The sequence below is a fragment of the Carassius auratus genome, chromosome 11, assembly GCF_003368295.1.
Source record: "Carassius auratus strain Wakin chromosome 11, ASM336829v1, whole genome shotgun sequence".
Taxonomy (NCBI): domain Eukaryota; kingdom Metazoa; phylum Chordata; class Actinopteri; order Cypriniformes; family Cyprinidae; genus Carassius; species Carassius auratus.
Genome location: NC_039253.1, coordinates 17,802,769 through 17,820,305, shown reverse-complemented (window position 1 = coordinate 17,820,305; position 17,537 = coordinate 17,802,769). Strand labels below are relative to the sequence as shown.

Sequence of the window (17,537 nt, the reverse complement as noted above, 5' to 3'; positions counted from 1 at the left end):
ATATAAAGTTAATCTTAAAGGCTTTTGGTTGATGACAAGCCCAAAATATTTATTGTGTTATGCATGTTTGATAATGGTAATATAATATAATATACAGCATAGTTACTAAAACTAGAACCATAAAAATTAAAAACATATTCATTGCTTGATATAAGATAAACGTATATGACATGATAATAATAGTAACAATATAATATGTTATTAATTTTAACGGAAGTAAAATGTGAGTTGCATTTTAAAATGAATCTCGAGAAAACACCTTTCCTGCTATAACCATAAAACATACGTTACATAAAGAAAATTAGAAAAATAAAATGTTGTTACACATTTCATGACACTTAAGCGCGTTACTCTCGGTGTTTGCAGACTTTTAATTTGAAACAGAACATTTCTAGGACACGTCTACTGGAGTATAAGGACTTGTATTTTGAAAACTGTCGCTCTGGCTCTGTCGAGCTTTTATTTTGAAATCGTCACCTTGCGCCGCCATGTTCTGATGAGCGTGCGCTTCCCGCCGCAGCACGATCGCCATTAGCGTGAGACAGCAGGCCTTCACTGAGGAGAAACCGAGAGAAAACCGAGCGATCGGTCAGATTTAAATGCCTTTCGGTCGACGTTCGCCATAAAACGGAGCCACAATGACGTCCAGCACCAGTGTGATCCAGGTGACGAACGTGTCGCCGAGCAGCACCGCGGAGCAGATGCGAACCCTGTTCGGCTTCATCGGAACCATCGACGAGCTCAGACTCTTTCCTCCAGAGTGAGTAGAAATGTTCCAAAACATGCTCCTCCAAGAAAAAAAAAAACATCGAAATAAGCGTGTTTAATAAGGATAGAGTTGTACACACGGATATATCTTACTGCAGTTCGTGTTTCTAGCAGTAACGTACCACGTGTTTATTCATCATTAGCTAAGCTACGTGTGAGCTCCTCGGGATGAATTATGACGGTTAAAACTCTAATAACTGAAATTTGGTGCATTTATTTTAACACTAGCTTCGTTTTATTGTATAAAGAGCATTGCGTCACGCCTTGTTGCGTGTGTGCGTCATCAAACCGACGCACGGCTCTGTTCGCGCAGGGTTTCTGCAGGGTAACAAGCGTTATTTCTAACTTTTACAAATTAAAGATTCAGATTTTAGCATAAAGTCGTGGCATAAATGCAAGAAATTAATCTCTTCATCAGTATTGGTATCTTGTTTTTCAGTACTAATATCTAAACATCCTTAAATTATGGTCATACGAAGTTTTGTTTTCTGAGAATCTGATTTTAAAATATTAGTACTTAAAAATAAGAAAAAATACTGAAGGGAAAACCATCAGGTTTTTTGCAGTGTGATCAGACGGTGCAGTAAAATTTCACATATGAGTGTTTGTGCGCAGAGAGATTTAAAAAAATTGAAATAGTTTTATGGTACTAAAAATAGAAAATTGATCCTTGTTTACACAGATTCTTGGAAATTACAAAAAATACTGTATTCAAACCAGACCATTAGGTGGCGATGTGACTGTACGCATACTAGTGTTGTCCCAGTACATTTCTGTATTCAAACAATAAATCAATCAATGCAACGCAAATCGAAAAATGTTTCTGAGATTTTCTGAAGGCATCGTAATCCTCTCTTGAATCGATTCTAAGCTTAGTTTTGAAAAGTAGATGGCGTTACGTGCTTAGAAACAGACGTATTCTGCTTCCAGTTCCTTACACGCACCACTTGAACATAAAAATAATAATTCATAAAGTTGGAAAAGGTTTAAGCTAATTACGAGGATTTTCACAGCGGGCTGTTTACATTAATATCGCATCATAAAAGCTGATGTGCAAGTACATTTAAACACTTACCGCTGAACGCACAAACGCTTTTCTTCGCGAGTTTTTGAGTGTGCAGTTAAAAACTAGCTTAGAGCGCCATCTGCTGTTAGAAACTAAGCTCAGAATCGATTCCAGAGAGAGTCACGATGCATTCCGAAAGTCTCAGAATTGATCCACGAATTGCGATGCATCTATTTATTGTCCGAACCCTAACCAAGATTTTTTTTTTTTGAATGCGATTAAACGTTTTTCATCCCTGAACGCATCACAAGTTTTCCGTTTTTGTTTTGAACGCCCAATGTATCCTGCAGAAACCCTGTTTTAGGCTCAGGAACACAAATGCATGCCTGATTTCTTCGGGCAGATTGTAGGCTTCTCTACTAGCTAACTTCTGTTCTGTGCTTTTGTTGTTTTTCACCCATCGAAAAACATCCGGCGTGGTCATATCTGCAGCGAAGGTAGGCCGCTGGCGATCTGCTCCGAAGCTGGCAGATCTAAACCCGAGCCGGGTCTTGGGTGTTAATGCTGTAGGAGGTGTTGTTAAACGTTGTGTGTACATCTCGCAAAAGCATCTATATTTTCTTTCAGTGATTCTCCCTTGCCTGTGACTTCACGTGTATGTTTTGTAAAGTTCCACGAGCCGGAGTCCGTCGGAGTGTCCCAGCATCTGACCAACACGGTGTTCGTGGACCGAGCCCTGATCGTCGTCCCCTTCGCCGAAGGTTTGTGCCGCTCTTTTGCAATCTTCACGTTCATCGTGCGATCGATCCCTTCGCAGTGTGTAGACGACGGCATTAGCCAGTGAATCCCACAGGTGGTATATGTCAGTGGCAGGAGCTGATGTTTAACTCATTGCCTTTCCAGTTTAGTTCTTTTTTTTTTTCTTTTTTTTTTTGTTAAACTTTTCTCTTTGTCATTTGTGTGTGTGATTTTTATAGTGAACAAGGCAATTGCAGAGCCGGCAGATGTCTGAGAGTGACCCTGTAGACAAATAAACGCGGCTGGCCCACGTGTTTCCCTGCTGTAAACTATTATCCTCTCTGTTGTGTCTCCATCTGAGCTCACAGACAAAGATCGATTGCTTTATTCATTGCAAAGCACTAATGTTTAGGCTGAAAGAATGTTTCTGCATTGCATGCTAATAAAGTACGGTAAGAGCGCATTATGCATGAGTGTTTAGCACGCGTAAATGATAGGGCTTTCCTGTGCGATTGTTGATATTAGGGCCCTATGATTTCCATGATGCGGAAATTGTTTAAATCCGGTCATTAAGATTGAATTTACTGTATGCAGAATGACACAGAATTTGTTGGATTCTGTTTGGATGAATGAGTCGAAAGTAGGTCTAGTATCTGTAAATATTAAACAGCTAAAAGACTTTAAATATGAATCGTGCATGTTCTGTAGTGATTTCAGAGTCTGTAGTCTCTCTAAATACATGAACATCTCCAGAACTGCTTTGAGAGTCTCTTCATGAGCATTTGAAAGTTTCATTTGAGTAAAACTACAATCACATCATAAAATTTTAAGGAAATTAAAGGCAACCCGCCAAAATAAAAGCACGTGAAGAATAGAAATATTACTATTGTTCATTAGAATGTACATTATACTACCATCACTAGTAAACTCACTTTTTAAGGAATAATCACAATAATTTATCCATGATTTCATCTTCATTATTTAAAAATGTTTTATGCCTTCATTTGATAATCAGAAAAATGTAACAATAAAATAAAAAGCATAAGTCTGTTTTAAAAATGTTAAGTTGTTTTTATGCATTCAAATAATTAGGCTGAAACGCAGAATATGGCGACAATAAAACAAGGTAAGAAAAATAAGACACTTCATTTGGCTCAAAACATAATAACTTAATACATCAAGGTTAAAGTTGAACTTAGAAAAAGAGAAACAGAAAAAGGTGAATTTGGTGGGAAATGGATTTCATAGGGCCCTATAATATTTCTCCAACCTCCCTTTAATATTTTCTGCTTTTGAGTAAGAATCAGGTCTAGAATGTTCTTTTGTTCCTCTCCACATGACTGAAAAAGGCCTGAGAAGCTTTTTAACGGTCGTTTCTGTTTTTTGTTGTTGTGTTTTCCAGTTCTTTTCCCTGGTTCTGCAAGTCCTGTAAACCAGGCCCAGCAGAAAATGCCACCCAACAGTTTTGTCTTCTGCAGCTTGTCCTGTTTCTCTCTCTCTCTCTTTTTATTCTCTCTCTCTCTCTCTCTCTCTTTATTCTCTCTCTCTCTCTCTCTCTCTCTCTCTCTTTATTCTCTCTCTCTCTCTCATGTGTGTGTCAGTGATGATTGTTGTTTGGAGTGAAATATTAATTTCAGAGGCGCTCACCCAATGGACTCCATGCACTCACCAAACGCTCATTATCATTTAACTCTAGTTATCTCCTCTTCAGCATTTGACACACAGTCTAGAGTTTAAAATGGGCTTTTGCTGGAAGTTTATGCCATAGGATTTTGTTTTAGACCAGGTAACGGCAGCTTTAGCTCTTAAATGCCAGCAAAAGCCCCGTAAAGCAATGTTTTTTGCATTAGTAATGGTAAGTCATGCCATCAGTGGATTGATGAACTGTCATGTGATGCTGACACCCGAATCATAAACTCTGTTTTGTCTATCTTGATGTCTCTGTGTGCTTTATAGCGAAGCAGCCGACCTGAATCGCTTGTTCATTATACAACTTATGAAACTTGAGAGCACATCCCAGTGGAGATCCGGCTGTGCTTGCTTACATTTGGTTCATGACTTAAAAAATCAAGTTCAGGTGATAACATCTTGGCAGTGTGTCTAGTGTCATTTGCTTTTCTTGTAGTATTTTGCACTTGATGCTTTTGTTAAGGGACCTCATGTGTTAGCTTCCTCTGACAAAGCGAGTACTGATGTAAGTGCAAATGTAAAAAGAAAGTTTGACTTTGTGGGTCTGTCTGTGTGTGGCGTGATAATCGTGGCGTGCTCTGATTGTGCCGTTTCCGTCCTGCAGGAGTGATTCCTGACGAATCCAAGGCTCTGTCATTGCTGGCTCCAGCCAATGCCGTCGCAGGATTGCTGCCAGGAGGCGGACTCCTCCCGACACCCAACCCCGTCCCATCTGTGAGTGTCAATCGGTGTAACCCAAGATTATTGGCCGCTCTCCTCTCTAGTTTCCATCCAAAGATTTGAATTAAACTTGCGTGTAAAACTTGAATATCGCATAAAACTGGAATATCGCATAAAATATTTGCGAATAAAGCACCGTTTCCATCCAAGTAAAGAAATATTATTAAAATACTGATATATTACCTAAAGTACTAAAATGGTACCAAAAGTGCTGAATTGGTATCAAAAGTGCTGAAATAGGATACAAATGATTGAAATACTATCAGAATACTGAAATGGTGCCAGAAGTCCTCAAATATTATCAAAAGTGCTGAATTATTATCAGAAGTACTGAAATGGTATCAAAAGTGCTGAATTGGTATCAAAAGTACTGAAATGGGATCAAAAGTGCTGAATTAGTATCAAAAGTACTGAAATGGGATACAAATGATTGAAATACTATCAGAATACTGAAATGGTGCCAAAAGTACTAAAATATTATCAAAAGTGCTGAATTATTATCAGAAGTCTTGAAATGGTATCAAAAGTACTGAAATGGGATACAAATGATTGAAATACTATCAGAATACTGAATGGTACCAATTGTACTCAAATATTAATAAAAGTGCTGAATTAGTATCAAAAGTACTGAAATAGGATACAAATGATTGAAATACTATCAGAATACTGAATGGTACCAATTGTACTCAAATATTAATAAAAGTGCTGAATTAGTATCAAAAGTACTGAAATAGGATACAAATGATTGAAATACTATCAGAATACTGAATGGTACCAATTGAACTCAAATATTATCAAAAGTGCTGAATTAGTATCAAAAGTACTGAAATGGGATCAAAAGTGCTGAATTAGTATCAAAAGTACTGAAATGGGATCAAAAGTGCTGAATTAGTATCAAAAGTACTGAAATGGGATACAAATGATTGAAATACTATCAGAATACTGAAATGGTGCCAAAAGTACTAAAATATTATCAAAAGTGCTGAATTATTATCAGAAGTCTTGAAATGGTATCAAAAGTACTGAAATGGGATAGAAATGATTGAAATACTATCTGAATACTGAAATAGTATCAAAAGTGCTGAATTGGTATCAAAAGGACTGAAATAGGTTAGAAACTAATTATTCAGTTTATGCACATTTTTTCTTGGATAGTTTATCCTATTCAAAAGAGTGAATTTTTTTTTTATGCACATTTTTTAAATTTATGCACATCTTGGTGTTTCCATCCAGTTTTTTTGTGATATTCCAAAGGCTCAAGACAGTAAGTAAATGGAAACAACTGCTGTAATAATGCCGATGTTTTGTCTGTCCTCAGATGGGTGGCGTTCATCTAGGAGGCCTAGGAGGGCCAAACTTGGACCCCATGGCAGCTCTGGCCATGGCGGCACCCAATATAAACACTCAGGTTTGACGCCTTTTGGCTCCATCGTTTATGGCCCTGTTTGTACACTGGATCTGCTAAACTCTTTACTAATCGTTGATGTTTTCTTCTTAGTCTTTGTCAGCTGAGCAGCTCATGAAGCTTATGGCGTCCATAGACCCCAAGTAAGTCCATAAAGGTTTATTAAAACCTTAATTTTTTTTTTTTAATTTTTTTTTTTTAGTTAAACCAAACTTCTGATGTTTTTACATGAATTGCATTAAGTTTGGGTGCATTTGATGATGGTTATTTAAAATTAAATGGTGAAAAGCTAGTAAAACTACACCGAACGATCACAGACACGCTGAACTCATTCCTCATTGCACAAACCATAGAGCCTTCCTCTAACTGCGGTTCTCTTCTTTAACCTGCTGTGATTTCAGGCTGAATCACTTCGCCGCGGGGCTGAGTCTGAACCCTGGACTAAAGGCAGATGGCTCGAAAGAGATCGAAGAAGCCATGAAGAGAGTAAGAGAAGCACAATCTCTGATCTCCGCAGCCATCGAGCCTGGAAGTGAGTGACTGATGTGCTAGATCAAAGATATGCGCATGTGTGAGTGGAAGGACGGTGTGCTAACGAGTTTGTTTCTTCAGGTAAGAAGGATGATAAACGCAAGCGCTCTAGATCCAGGTCCAGATCCAGACGCAGGAGGTCCGGGTCTCGCTCCAGACACAGGTTTGTGCAGACTCCAGTCTCAATAAAAACAAACATTGTCCATCATAGTTTTCGTTAACAAAATGAACCGTGGTCTGATGTGTGTTTCCTGTGATCGCAGGCGTTCCAAGAGTCATTCCAGACGGAGATCTCGCTCCAGGAGCAGGAGGAGGTCCAAGAGCCCCAAGAGGAGGAGATCTCATTCCAGGGACCGCAGCAGACGCTCCAGGTCCAGGTCAGATCCAGTCTCAAGCGTCTGATATATGCTCCGGGTTTCTCTGGCCTAGTTGTGGAGGGGCAGTGATTCATTCCATCTTTGTGTTTGTTTCTGGTGTAGAGATCGGAGGAAGGAAGAAAAGAACAGGAAACGTTCAAAAACTCCACCCAAGAGCTACAGCAGCGCCAGACGCTCCCGCAGCACCAGCCGGTCAGTGTCCAGCGCCATCGAATCAGATCGCTTCCCCCTCACTTATTCAGTTTTAATAGTTCAGGACACACTCCTAATTCATTGAATTTTTGTTTTGCCCTATGAAGTGTTTTATATGTTCCTATGATTTCAGTTTATTTCTTTTTTTGCATTTTTTATGGAAATAAAAAATTCAATTTAATAACTTAAAAAATAGAATTAATGTAACCTTTTTTTGTTTAAAATTTTTTATTGTCCAATTTTAAAATAAAAATGTATTAAAAATTAACATTCAGATGTACGTTCTATTGTACAAGAGTAATATATTTGACCGTTTCAAGGTTTTTGACCTTCTACATTAGCAGTCTTTTTATCGTTTAAATATTTATATTTTAGTACATGTTGCAAATTATGACAGTCATCAGCTCTACTTTTTCATTTATTCACCTGAAAATGCCAAACAGTTGTATAAAATTCAAAAAAAAAATTGACAATTTATCATTCTTGCATTGTTTTTTGTAAAAATGTGTTTACATTACCGTGGTTTAGATCTGATCAGAGCTTATGTTGATCCAGCGAATGTCTCTTCCTCCAGCAAACGGCACAGAAGAAGTCGCAGCGCGTCTCGGTCGCCGAAGAAGTCACGATCTCCCAAGAGGAAACTGTCCCGCTCGCCGTCTCCTCGCAGGTAACACACACACACTCCTACACGATCACGCCTCCTTCCTCAGACCTGCTTTAACCTGAAAACTCTCTCTCTCTCTCAGACACAAGAAAGAGAAAAAGAAGGACAAAGACCGTGAGAGAGACCGTGACCGAGACCGGAAGGACGACTGGGACAGAAATCGGGACAAAAGAGAACGTTCCTCCAGCAAGAAGAGCAAAGACAAAGAAAAGGACCGAGACAGAGACAGGAAGTCCGACAGCGAGAAGGGAGATGTGAAGGTACCACTGTCTACATTCACTAACCAGTGAACATCAGTGCTCTACGCATTCTGACCTCAAAGTGCGATTTGAAAAAAACGGTGTCAAAGGTCAACATTCCAGTCCGGCTTCTGAGTTGTGTTTCTGTTCCGCAGGTGACCAGGGACTACGACGAGGAGGAGCAGGGCTACGACAGCGAGCACGAGGAAGAGCGCGAGAGGAACTCAGACGCCGCCTCGTCGCCGCAGGCTAAAGAGCTTCGAGCGGACAGCGCAGACGACGCGGGCCGCGGAGAGTCAGACGGACACAGTGAAGACCAGCGAGATGAAGACATGGACATGAGCGACTGAAGCAGTGTTCGAGTGTGTTGATTAACAGAGTTCAGACGGAGATCAGTCGGAACGTTTTCCTGTCTGAACTCCTTCATTCCTCCTCGTTTTTTTAAATTCTGCATCTTCAGAATCTGCTGTATTTACTGGTACATGTTCCCCGGGTTTTAGAGCTGTTTCTTCTCTCATGGCTAATGTGGAACGATGTTATACTGTATATTTAGTGTAGAACGTTGAAAAATACACCCATTCGCTATGTCCGTTTGCGGGTTCTATTTAAAGCGATCACCCTCTAATTGTGTTTGGATAACATTGTCAAGCAGCGGTTTTCTTTTTCTCCTTTTAATAATTGCATTTGTTTTTTTATAGCTAGCTTGAGTTAGTTTGTCTTTTTAAACTCTCAGAACGTTTGTGGAGCTTCACGTAAACTGGATTAGTTTTTCTCGCAGGTCATTCGACAGTCCAGCTGTATTTACCGCAGTGTGTTTTTCTGTAGTGAACACTGTAGTTTGCTAAGAAAATGACTTCTCTGTACTGTTTGCAATGTTACCAACTGAAAATAAAAACTTCATATAAAATTCTTGTCTATTTGTTTTTTCTAAACCACATTGCTATGGCTGTGAAACACTATTTTCTGAGATTTAACAACTGAGATTTTTGTTGTAATCGAATGCAAATATTCTGGAATATATCAATTCTTAAATTTGTTGCAAGCGCTTTCAGTAATGGTGTGAAATTCTGAGACTAGACTGTTCACGCTTTGTTATAATTAAGTAATATCGGGTCAATATAAAAGAATTTATACCATCAGCAATAACTATGTTAGCGTCCACACCACCCTGCTGAAAAAAAAAACAGCTTAAGCCAGTTTAAGCTGCAAACTAAGGCCTTGAGTTTGTGAACGTCCCTCATCTGCCGTTTCTATTCCGACACTTGAAAAATTCAGTCCTTTATCTTTTATCATCAGACCTGACCAATGTTGGGCAGTAACTAGTTACATTTAACTAAATTACGTATTTAATTGCAAAAATGTAATCTGTTAATGTAATGTAAACTGTAATTAAATTACAGTTAATTATGATATTAATGATTACAAAGGGAGTTACATTTAAATATTTTCACACATATACATATTTAAAATATGAGACAATGTTGTTGAAGACACAGAATATGACACATACTTATACTGTTTTATTTCCTATTTTGGTTTATTTAAATGATTTCTTTATTTTATTTTATATTTAGATTAACTGCCTTTTTTTTCCAAGGCATTGTTAGATGCCAATGTTTTCCTGTCATAGCTATGCAAAGATTTGATTTCAAAAACATTATCATAGCTATTGAACTAAATTTGAACTAAACTAAATTTGTATTTAACATAAAAAAGATTGCAAAGTAAAAAGAGCTGCTAAAGTCCTATCTTGAGGTGGTTGTACTTTACAATCTTAATTCAAGTGAAGAAGGATTCTGAAATCTGAGAGTAATCATTGTTGAGTACCACTGTATCATTAACCCTGCCTGCTTTAAATGATTCAAAATAATCACAATTTGAAAACAATAGAAATTTATAAAAGTAATCAAAATGTAATCAGTTACACTACATATTACTTTTTAAATGAGGTCATTTGTAATCTGTAACCTATAACAACTCGGGTTCATGAATCCTTTGAGTCAATTCGGTAGTTCGGAGCGGGATCGCGAATCATTTGATTCAGTTTGGGGATCGCAAATCATTTGATTCAGTTCGGGAGGTCAAAGCGGGTTCGCGAATCATTTGAGTCAGTTCGCGAGTTCAAAGCGGGATCGCGAATCATTTGAGTCTGTTTGTGGATCGCAAATCATTTGAATCAGTTCGGGAGTTCGGAGCGGGTTCGCGAATCATTTGAGTCAGTTTGGGGATCGCGAATCATTTTAATCAGTTCGGGAGTTCAAAGCGGGTTCGCGAATCATTTGAGTCATTTCAGGAGTTCAAAGTGGGTTCGCGAATCTTTTGAGTCAGTTCGGGAGGTCAAAGCGGGTTCGCGAATCATTTGAGTCAGTTCGCGAGTTCAAAGCGGGATCGCGAATCATTTGAGTCTGTTTGTGGATCGCAAATCATTTGAATCAGTTCGGGAGTTCGGAGCGGGTTCGCGAATCATTTGAGTCAGTTTGGGGATCGCGAATCATTTTAATCAGTTCGGGAGTTCAAAGCGGGTTCGCGAATCATTTGAGTCATTTCAGGAGTTCAAAGTGGGTTCGCGAATCTTTTGAGTCAGTTCGGGAGTTCGTAGCAGGATCGCGAATCATGTGAGTTCGAGGTTCGGAGTGAGGTTCGGAACGTCCGCTTAGGTCCGCAGTACGTCCGCTTATTGACGTTCGCTGGCGGAGTGAGTGAGATGAGTAAGAAAGATTTCTGAGCATGTGCATGCATGTTAACCTGCTTGTTCATAGTAGTTATTAAAGTTTGCTATAAAGATAAATACACAGCCTTGTACTTCTTGTCTACATGAAGACGTAACAAAATTGGCGACGACAATCTTGAGGATGGCATCAGTAAGTGCTCCATTTCCCAGTCTTTTTTGCCTTGTCCCGGTGAGCCTGCTATACCACTAGTAACATGGCTGAAGATGTTTCAGAACTAACATGCTTGTCATTAATGCTACTGGAGATTCCTGGCCAGAAGCCAGAACAAGGGCTTTGCTCCTTCACTGCCTCGGAACTGAAGGTCAGAGACTGTTTTATACATGCCTAATACCGGTGACGATCTAGCAGATGCTATTAAAGCTTTGGAAGAGCACCTCATTCCAAAAAGAAATGTGGTTGTGGAAAGACATGCCTTCAGGAAACGAGTGCAGAGGACAGATGAACTGCAATGTCTCAAAGACGCCGGGTTGGTGCTGAATCAGTCTAAATGTCAATTCAGAAAACAGAGCTTGAAGTTTTTAGGAAATGCTTGAGTTGTTCCGCATTGCACATGAGGGCCATCAGGGAATTGTTAGAACAAAGCAACGTTCAACGTCCAGCCTGTTCCTTTCCCTTCTGCACCTTGGGAAAAAACTGGCGATAGACATCGTGGGCTCTTTGAGACTGCTGTTTGGGACTGTCGATATGTTCTGACACTCACTATTATAGTAAATGGCCCGAGGTAGCCTTCACTGCATCTGTTGCAACAAAACAGGGTACTGCATTTCTTACCTCTGTCTTCAGAAGACACAGCAACCCGACCACTCTGTTCAGTGATAATGAGCCTCAGTTCACTTCCCCAGAGTTTGCTGCGATCCTGAAAGAGAGAGACATTAAGCAGATTCGCACATCAGTGTATCATCCTGCTGCAAATGGAGCTATTGAACGCTTCCACAGAGTTCTTAAAAGTACAATTCAGTCAGCAATCCTACAATCAGCTCCAGTGACTGACTTCCTGCAAGTCTATCGCGCTACACCTCATGCTGTGACAGGTGTTTCCCCCTTCGAATGTCATGAAATCTCGCTTTGACCACAAGAATCGTGTGCATATTTTTCTTTCCAGAAAGGGGATAAAGTGCGCATTAAAAAGTCAGCACATGTACCAAAAGCACATACAAAATTCACTCCTCCAGTTGAGCTTAGGCAAAAAGTTGGCCCTTACACTTACCTCTTGGATGATGGAAAAAGATGGCATGCATCGTGTCTCGCACCTGTCCCGACTAATGTGCTGGAGAATGGACTGACCACTAATGCTGAGAACTTGATTCCCTCTCATCATCCATTGTCTGGAAATTCAGTGTCTTCTGATGCTTGTCCACGGGAGAAACGTCAAAGACGTGAGCCAGTTTGGCTAAAAGATTAGTTAGTAACAGAAACTGACATGGACTTTTACTACATACATTACACACACACTCACATGACAATTCAATACTGAATATTAGTTGAGTAGTTTAGTTCACGTTGCTTATTATTTAAAATGATCTTTTGCATTCAGTTAATGTGTTTCTTAGTGCATAATTCATATAGATGTAAAATTGTTGATACATTACAGATCTAATGTTCTTTATTTCTATTTCATGCCAGTTGTTAGTTACTAACAGGGGAATATCTGATGTCCTTACATTAATGCACCACTAGATGGCACTCAAGCCTCTTGAGTTAGATATATACATAGTAAGTAAGTGAGATGAGTAAGAAAGACTGCATGTTAACCTGCTTGTTCATAGTAGTTATTAAAGTTTGCTAAGATAAATACACAGTCTTGTACTCCTTGTCTACATGAAGACATAACAGACATTCGTCTGAGACAGTTTGTGAAGGTCCCTGTTTCGTCCCTCATCTGCCATTTCCATTCCAACACTTGAAAATTCAGTCCTTTATCTTTTATCATCAGACCTGACCAGTGTTGGGCAGTAACTAGTTACATTTAACTAAATTACGTATTTAATTGCAAAATAAATGTAGCTGTAATCTGTTAATGTAATGTAAACTTTAATTAAATGACAGTTAATTATGATATTGTTAATGATTACAAAGGGAGTTACATTTGAATATTTTCACACATATACATATTTAAAATATGAGACACCAATGTTTCTGGAGTTGAAGACACAGAATATGACACCTGCTTATTCCATAACTGTTTTATTTCCTATTTTGGTTTATGTCAATGATTAATGATTTATTTATTTTATTTTATTTTATTTCATTTTTAGATTAACTGCCTTTTTTCCAAGGCATTGTTAGATGCCAATGTTTCCTGTCATAGCTATGCAAAGATTTGATTTCAAAAACAGTATCATAGCTATTAAACTATATCTTATGATTTTAAATCTGTATTTAACCTAAAAAAGATTGCAAAATAAAAAGAGCTGCTAAAGTCCTATCTTGAGGTGGTTGTACTTTACAATCTTAATTCAAGTGAAGGAGGATTCTGAAATCTGAGAGTAATCAGTGTTGAGTACCACTGTATCATTAACCCTGCCTGCTTTAAATTATTCAAAATGATCACAATTTGAAAACAATAGAAATTTAAAAAAGTAATCAAATGTAATCAGTTACACTACATATTACTTTTTAAATTAGGTCATTTGTAATCTGTAACCTATAACAACTCGGGATCATGAATCATTTGAATCATTTCGGGAGTTCGGAGCGGGATCGCGAATCATTTGAGTAATTTCGGGAGTTCAAAGCGGATTCGCGAATCATTTGAGTCAGTTTGGAGATCGCGAATCATTTGAATTAGTTTGGGAATTCGGAGCGGGTTCGCGAATCAATTGAGTCAGTTTGGGAGTTCAAAGAGGGTTCGCGAATCATTTGAGTCAGTTTGGGGATCGCTAATCATTTGAATCAGTTCGGGAGTTCAAAGCGGATTCGCGAATCATTTGAGTCAGTTCGGGAGTTCAAAGAGGGTTCGCGAATCATTTGAGTCAGTTTGGGGATCGCTAATCATTTGAATAAATTCGGGAGTTCGTAGCGGGATCACGAATCATTTGAGTCAGTTCGGGAGTTCAAAGAGGGTTCGCGAATCATTTGAGTCAGTTTGGGGATCGCTAATCATTTGAATCAGTTCGGGAGTTCGTAGCGGGTTCGCGAATCATTTGAGTCAGTTCGGGAGTTCAAAGTGGATTCGCGAATCATTTGAGTCAGTTTGAGGATCACGAATCATTTGAATCAGTTCGGGAGTTCGTAGCGGGATCGCGAATCATTTGAGTCAGTTCGGGAGTTCAAAGAGGGTTCGCGAATCATTTGAGTCAGTTTGGGGATCGCTAATCATTTGAATCAGTTCGGGAGTTCGTAGCGGGTTCGCGAATCATTTGAGTCAGTTCGGGAGTTCAAAGTGGATTCGCGAATCATTTGAGTCAGTTTGAGGATCACGAATCATTTGAATCAGTTCGGGAGTTCAAATATATACTACCTCATCGAAAAATCCTACTGCGTAGCCTGCTTCGCTTCTATGACTATACGTAAAGTAACTTTATCGAAGATTCGTATTAGGAAATGGTATAGGCTATTTACAGTGCCAAGAACATCATCAGATTGTCCTACCACTATAAAATAAACATGTAGGATGATTTTACAGTGCAAAATACCTTATTAAAATAAACAAGAAGATTTTACAGTGCAAAAGACCATGTTAAGATCATGTGTTATGTGTATGGGCGAGAATGTGTGTGATCGGCAAATAGGGAGTGATGAGAAGGAGGGGGTCATATGTGAAGTATGTGCATGGGTTATAAAAGGTCCCGGAGTGTGAAGACTTTCTCGCTGTTACTTTCATCAGTAACCAGTACTTTCAGCATCTACAGAGGTGTACTATGATATACATTACCATGGTATTACAGAATTACAACAGAATGCACCTGGACGTCTAAGAAGGGTGCAGGCTATTTTCATGCGTGCTGAGCTGACTGCTTCAGATGTTGTCTGAACTTGGATTATCGTTCCTGTTAGCAGGTATTGTTCAGCAAACTGAAATATTAATTGACAGACGATATTAATCCAATTCAGTATAACATTTTCATATCTGAAGCCACTTTTGCAAATATTTGAACACATACATTCAATACCAAAACTCCACAACTGCTAGAATCCATCTGCAGGTTGTGTTCTAGGGTCTGTAATTGCCACTGATATAATATCTTTACAATGTATTATAAATAAGGGCTTCATAGAAAGTGTTACCAAATTATTTTATAATATAACTTCACCTGCAATGTACTTAAAAAATACACACGCACCACAAGAATCCAGTGTGCTCCATCATTCACAGGAAACAGCCAAATGTCCTCAAAGGGGAATTTCATCTGTGAATAGTGTTTAATAACAGGTCTGTGATGGCTCCAAAACAAATAATATCTACTTTAATTACTTTTTGGAAAGCTAAATTACCTAATTTAGGCATCTGAACTGTCCAGCAAACAACGAGGATGCAACGACTGCACAAAGCTGGTGTACATGGTCCTGAAAGAAACAACAACTAAATATATAGAAGTATGTGTAAAGAAATTAGTATTCCTAATCAAGTATACATTCTATACATACTTGTTGTTTTTTCAATGACCAGGTGCAGGTGTGCATCAATGACCTATATTAAGAAATACATATTTTTTTTAAGCTTCTTAAAACATGCAATAACTATATATGTGTCAGCAACACACAAGGGAAACACTCGGGTAATGGACAACAACAATGGGTTTAATTTGCAGAACGGCAGCAGATCAAGACGTCTTGTGACAGGCAGGAAGACATAAGCTGGAGAGCTGGTGACAACATGTATGTACAATGAAAAAAAAAAAAAACACAATTGAAATCTGAAATCTGACGCTGAGACTAAACCTAACCCACATTATTACAAATAATTTTTCAATGGACTTACTTCGTTTAGTTCTCTTCCCTGATCTGAGAGAATTCTCTGGGGACAGTCATGTCTATAAATAAGGGAACAGAGATGTCTTCCAACTTCAGCAGCTGTCTTTGTTTTTAAAGGAAAGGCCTCAACCCACTCTGAGAAGTAGTCTGTAGCTGTTGGGATATATTAAAAGCCTTCTGCAGTTTTGGGTAATGGACCAGTTAAATCAATTCCAACAAGCTCCCAAACCAAAGAAACCAATAAAATGCAAAGTAGGTTTAGTGTGTCTGGGTGTGTATGTATATACTGTATATGTGTGTGTGTTTTATATATACATATTTGAAATAAAATGTCAAAATGTGAATGTTCCATTGTCATTCAGTGTAACATTTATACAAGAGATTAAGTGACCATACTAAATTGTATTGTGTTTGAATAATTAATAACTTCTCACTGATAAATTGGCAAAACCTAGGAATAATGGCAAAGTTTCAAAATGTACAATTACAGGTGATTACTCTTTTAATAAGTCGTTAAATTATTATTTTAAATATGCCTGACAAGATATATAAGCTATTGTTGCACTAAGGCATTTTAGTCCGTGTCTTCTGAAGATCATGGTAAAAATTTATATTTATTATTTATGTTTAATAATTTACAAATGTATGATCAATTATATACATGTTATATAATATAATTAAATTACACCCTTTTTGTTGAATGAACTAGATTAAATTAAGTTCACATTGTTACATTTATTTTTTTAAGTAATCACAACATGAACGGATTAAGTAAAATTGGAAAAGGTGAAAGTACATTTTTTTGAGTGTATATATATAACTTAAATAACTAAATTAAAATAACACATACCCAATTTTTCAATTGGGTGTCCACCAATCGGAGAGGAATGTAATTCTTCAAAAATCATTCTAGCTTGCTCTTTTGTTTTGATGACTCTTCTGCTTCCATTAAAAGTTCTCCATCTGCGTTAAAGTGAAACATGACAGAAGTAGACTAAAATGGTGTTTTCCATTGTTGGAAAAGAAAGATCAAGATAGCAACAATAAACATTTAAAATGTAAAGTTAAAATAACTACCCTTTAGGTTGAATTTGAGCGCATATCTAAGAAGGTTCTGCCTTTTGGATCTATCATACCCTGATGGGTACGATCCCACTGACAGGAGATTACACAATGATTCACTTATCTTCCATACCTGTATATATATATTCTGTATATATATACAGAAGAAAAACAAAAATCTAAATGTCCTACTAACCAATGTAAACAATTAGCCTGAAAAAAAGAATGTTTAGTAGAAGTCAGTTTAATGTTTTGTGTGAAATTAAAAACAAACACTCAAAAATGTCACTAGCATAAGTTTTGTTGACTTTAGATACTTGATATTTGTTCACAACAATCTCTATACTTTTCAAATTGATTCATCTGAACAATTTTACATGGAACACTATTGCACAAGTTCCCAGCATGCATTGCAGCTTGAAAACATTTTGTGTTCATTATTAAAATATTAGAATTGTTTTGATTAGAATTTGATTTTACTATCTTAATGTATGCTGCTG

At 38.0% G+C, this 17,537-nt stretch overlaps 1 protein-coding gene across 2 annotated transcripts; it reads left to right on the top strand.

Moving 5' to 3' along the window:
• Positions 1-473: 473 nt before the first annotated feature.
• Positions 474-9,236, top strand: LOC113111282 (serine/arginine-rich splicing factor 11-like). Of its 2 annotated transcripts, XM_026275896.1 has the most exons (12): positions 474-760; positions 2,402-2,535; positions 4,806-4,915; positions 6,240-6,329; positions 6,420-6,469; positions 6,728-6,858; positions 6,939-7,020; positions 7,121-7,234; positions 7,337-7,426; positions 8,001-8,093; positions 8,173-8,350; positions 8,485-9,236. In XM_026275896.1, the coding sequence occupies exons 1-12, from the start codon at positions 639-641 to the stop codon at positions 8,677-8,679; spliced, it is 1,389 nt and encodes a 462-aa protein (XP_026131681.1). In that variant the 5' UTR covers positions 474-638; the 3' UTR covers positions 8,680-9,236. The 2 variants fall into 2 exon arrangements, with proteins under 2 accessions (XP_026131681.1, XP_026131682.1); XM_026275897.1 differs by lacking the exons at positions 474-760; positions 2,402-2,535 and adding an exon at positions 4,151-4,589.
• Positions 9,237-17,537: the final 8,301 nt, after the last annotated feature.

Excerpts from the sequence above, each read along its gene's own strand:
- LOC113111282 (XM_026275896.1), top strand. The coding sequence starts at position 639 with ATGACGTCCAGCACCAGTGTGATCCAGGTGACGAACGTGTCGCCGAGC. Across the intron at positions 761-2,401 it reads CTCAGACTCTTTCCTCCAGA|TGATTCTCCCTTGCCTGTGA; the intron begins GTGAGTAGAAAT and ends ATTTTCTTTCAG. Across the intron at positions 4,916-6,239 it reads CACCCAACCCCGTCCCATCT|ATGGGTGGCGTTCATCTAGG; the intron begins GTGAGTGTCAAT and ends GTCTGTCCTCAG.